Consider the following 5,000-nt stretch of genomic DNA (forward strand, 5'->3'; position numbering starts at 1 on the left):
GCTTCCTAGCTACTCGCCCGAATATTGGTGGAGTAGCAAGACGGATTCGGGGCGATCCGTGTCTGGGCTACATTCCGAAACCCTGTGAGGAGGCCACTCTGCGTAGTTTTCTTTTTTGTTTTTTTTCACCACACATCCTTTCCTTTTTGGGTGCTACCCATCCGTTTCCAGCAAGTGCAGCATTTTGGGGAAGAATTTTTAACCACATGCCCAGCCAAGGATGCTCAAGAGGTTATTATACCAAAAGTTGTCTGGCTTTTCAAGGCGGTCATTAAACCAAGTACCGACTAAACTCAAAGTTCCTGAACTTTGTTGGTTGAACACCCGGCGGTATAATGAACACATATCTATCTATCTATCTATCTATCTGAACTGAGTTTATTTGATATCACGGTAATTTTTTTCTACTTATGTATCTCAGATACGAATTAAAGATAAACAGAACTGAACTGAACTATCTATATATTTATATGTGTGCGTGTGTGTAGGTGGGTAAAAGCGGTAATGCCTACATGCTAAAATACATGTTACTTATATGGAAAACATTCCAATTATTTCGTGCTACATCCCAAACAATGATGGTTAATTATTCTTACATCACAAGGACGGGCAACTGAAAGACTAAAACCCATCGTGGCAGACTTTCTAATCAGCCTCATGATTACGCACACTCAGCACACACTGGGAAGTAGTAATAACCGTAATTAACACCAGTAATTAGAAGTTTGAGGGATAATGATAAGGCCATTAGGAGAAACCCTTAAAAGAAACTAGAAGTAATGACTAATTCCTCCTCACTTTTTTTGATTTTGGTCTCGTGTTTCCCCCGTTTTAACCACCTTCGCATTTTTCTCTCTTCCTTCCATTGTTAGAATTCCTTTGGTTTTCGTTTTATTTGCCTCGTCTGAACCATCGCTTTCTCTTCCCATTTTTTAAAAACTTGTTTAATTTTTGTTTTTGTTTTCCTTATCCTAACAACTGTTTCTTGTCCTTTCCTACGCGAAATACTCTATATTCATGCTTCACCTGACGTTAAAATAATTTAGTGCCTCCTTTCCGGGCCACGCGAATAGGAGAATGACTAATATTCCCATCTCTCTTTTCCTTGGACCATTTTGGCTCATTTATAAGCCTAATTCTTTCATTACATCTCTGCCTGAAATAATTCTTGTTCATGACAAACCCCTCTCCGTTTTTTTACCGTAACTTCCAAATGTCCCGTTTTCTTCCTTCCCTGACTCAGCGAATCTAGGAAAATGACCAATAACTCATCTCCCGTTTCTTTTCCTTTACTTCCATGAAATAAAACTTTCCCATTTTTTCACCGTCAAGTATTCAACAGTATCCGTTGATCTGTCCCTTTTCATTACCGTTGACTTCGAATTTTTCTCATTATAAATGTTCTCTTTTTCCCTCTCTACATTTCTACCAGCACCGCCTCATGGTCGACTTTATACAAACAAAATCCTCTACAGCATTTTCGACCCTTTTATTGTTCTTCCCTCGAAAGCAAACTAAAGAGGCGAAGGGTTTGCTAACCAGGTCGAGTGTTTGACTTTCCATACGTTTATTTTTAGGGGGCACTTCAGGGAAATCTCTCTCTCTCTCTCTTCTCTCTCTCTCTCTCTCTCTCTCTCTCTCTCTCTCTCTCTCAAAATGCATAACATATTTCTAACATAATTAATTCATTTACTTACTCAAACCGTTCATTTTTATAGTATGCATAATTTTGGTATTCCAGAGCTCAAATAAATATTCGTCGTCGATCAGAATCGGATGAATAACTGAAAATGAGATTCAAACAGTGAAAAGCGATAGCTATGACAATTGTTCACTTGGAAATAAATAAGTTTTTCCAATTCTCACCGTGGTTTTACAAGAGTGCAATAGTGATTTTAATTTATGCGTTGAGTATTCGCATTATTATGAAGCAATTTTGCAAGTGTACCCCATATAATAACACTGAAAACAAAAGGTCACTCAAAGAAATGTCATTTCTGTACATTCCCGGTCTTTTGCCCTCAGAAACAAGTCCGCAGTTCTCTATCCTTAGACAGAAATATGAAATGCGCCACACGAAAATGTGAAATCTCCCTACAATTTCCCTAATTTCATTATAGCGATGTCTACGTACGTTTATGACTCACTAAGGGCTCTCTTTATGGTACTTGAAGTATTCTCATCTAGGGAAAAATAAAATTGATCTGTAAGAGTAATTTTGGCTATTCGTTGAATTTAATGCGTCTGGATTTGAAATTACACCCGTTAGACAAGGCCCGTAAAAGCAAACTACCAATAGAAAACCACCATATTTTGACTGCTTTAGCCCTGACAATTCAGAGGGTCCCTAAAACAGTTTCATGCAGCCAGGTTACGTAAACGTTCTTACATCCTTTCCATTCATACCTAACACGTTTGTGTTACATATTCCTCTGCTTACTCTTATTTAAAGTTCATCGCTAGTTTAACTATCTACCTATCTAAAGGTTTTCAGTTTTCTATATGCTATTCTTTTACCGCGAGGAAATAAAAAAATATTTCATATTTCTTTTTCACACGGAGAGTACAGTCTGAATTTATCTGGGAATGTTTCATTACGATCGTAAAGGATACTGGGGTTATTCCTGAGAACCGTGATTCCTAAATGACTTTGCTATATACAAAATCCACAGAACCTCATCAAATATTAGTTTTTACTTGGAGCATTGGTTTACCATTGGAATTCGATATTCTGCCTATATTTCACCCAAAACATTACCTATACCAGATACAAAATGAGCATGGGTTTACCATTAGAATTTAATTTAATTTTTATATTTCGCCCAAAAGCCACAAAATGAAACAAAAACTTACGAAGCACCACTTACCACAGTTCTCAAGTAAATATCTAAATCAAAATTTTATGTCTCATTATCATATTTTAGTTTATCATTACATCAGCCAACTGCAAAGAGCCCCAGTTATTAATTATAATGGTGGATGCCGGACATTATCCATAATACAAGTACTGAGCAAGATATACAAAATAAAAATATTGGTGGTGCATCGATATCACTCAGAATATTGATGTGTCCGGTATCATCCACGAGTGCTGATGTCCGATGTCACATAAAATATGGGTGAGATCGATATTACTACAGACTGATAGTGTGTCCATTATAGCCAAAATACCAGTTACCTGTCTGATACCAGTAAAAATACACGCGTGTCTCAGATCACTTACAATACGACACGAAGTTCTTGTCGCTTCCATTTTATCGCTTCCATTTTATCGCTTCCATTTTATCAGATACGATATTCAAAAGTTGTCATCTAGACTTATGGATTCGTCGACTCTGTTGAACAAGGCGTTAAAGATGGTTCAAATCAATTAAGTAAAAATATATGCAAATATGTGTGTGCAGTTACAGCACAGAAAAATAGGTAAATATATTATGTAACAAACCTTGCATGATAAATAATGACATACAGAAGTGAATAAACAGTAGAAAAATTACACCCAAATACATATATCAAAATGAAAGCATTATTTTCAATTCTTACAAAGCGGCTACAGTACAGTTTAGTCATGGAACACTACATACAAAACAACGACCGACGGATATACGTTTACCATTAACTAGAAATACACAGATACACCCAAATAAACATGTACGATAAAACATGATATTGCAGTGAACGGCACATTTACACGCAATTGAACGTCACATCTACACGCAAAGCAAGTTGCATGTATACACACAAAGCACGTCCAGCGTACACACATACACTCACATACATCTCAAATAACCTAACTACACGGGGTATACAGTGTTTATATTTACACTAATTACGTTTAAAGGCTTCAACAACGCTATTTAAACCAGTTGTTATTATGAATGTTAGTTCTACAGAGGCCCCTTGTACACTCTAAGTGCAAGAACTAACAGGTGTCTTACAGCCTAAGGTCCTACAAGAGGAACGACGTGGAACGTACGCACACACACACACACACTAACACTAAATAAACAGGGGCATTTCCTAAAGACTCTCTAAATACAGTTTACGTCATACTAATGACGTCATGAAACAGGTCACATACATGTCTCCACGACTTCCGGGTCTACCTCGCAGAGAAAATTTTCTGGAAAAAACATCGAAACATTAATACACAGATATTGTGAGTCTGTCTGTCCACTGAATAAAAAATACTGTGTGCACATCAAAAGTGCTTTATCAAAAAAGACACAAAGTTCAGTAAAAATAAATATCATCATGGTTTGCACAACAAAGTAAGATAAGACATTTACAGGGCACTTCGATGTCTACGTGGGTGAAGTGCTCACTCGCTTACACGTGTTAGGGGTCAAAAACATACCTAAACATCCACTGTGGGTTAATCCTCTCTACATATTTACAAGGAACACATTCTAGGTTCTAAAATAACACTAGTTTTTCTAGGGTTCCATTGCATTTCTATGCAGATGCCTACAAAGAACACCAACTTAAACAGAAGGTCTTATAGGCTGGGTCCAATATCGCATTCAGAGGGAACCATGAACCCTTGAGAGAAAATATTTTTTAAGCAGAATACACTTTAAGATCAACTGATGAATGCACACTGACGAATAGTCACATTTCTTCCCATGTATAGACATCTCTTCAAGTTCAGTAAGATCGATTTCTGTATCGAATTGACACATGAAGGTTAGAAAAAAGTTGAAACAACAGTAAACATCAACCCCAGCGTCAGTAGGTTTGCGCCATCCTTCACACCGTTGAATATTAAGATATAAAACTCCTAACTATTCTTTGAGTTTCTCAGATCCTTCTGCCTCCCTCTGTTTAATGGCAGATATATCTTCACTTGCAAAAGAAAGTTCTCAGAAACCATAAATGATTCACCTAACAGTAACCCGTCACGGCCCATTCACCTTATAGGGTCTGAACTAGATTCAACTCATATGAGAACTAAACTGAGGTACATTAGTACTTCATACGGAATATAACTACAAGATTAT

At 37.0% G+C, this 5,000-nt stretch overlaps 1 protein-coding gene across 16 annotated transcripts in view; it reads right to left on the reverse strand.

The window, feature by feature from the left end:
• The window catches only part of wake (wide awake), a 1,231,097-nt gene that overhangs the window by 665,393 nt on the left and 560,704 nt on the right, over positions 1 to 5,000 (reverse strand). For 6 of the 16 annotated variants that reach the window (XM_067110041.1, XM_067110037.1, XM_067110036.1 and 3 more), the window contains one exon: positions 4,082 to 4,123. The exons of the other annotated variants lie outside the window; for them this stretch is intronic. In XM_067110041.1, the coding sequence (XP_066966142.1) occupies positions 4,082 to 4,123 (42 nt within the window). The remainder of the gene's footprint in view (positions 1 to 4,081; positions 4,124 to 5,000) is intronic. 16 annotated transcript variants of the gene reach the window in all.

The sequence above is a fragment of the Macrobrachium rosenbergii genome, chromosome 10 (genome assembly GCF_040412425.1).
Source record: "Macrobrachium rosenbergii isolate ZJJX-2024 chromosome 10, ASM4041242v1, whole genome shotgun sequence".
NCBI lineage: Eukaryota > Metazoa > Arthropoda > Malacostraca > Decapoda > Palaemonidae > Macrobrachium > Macrobrachium rosenbergii.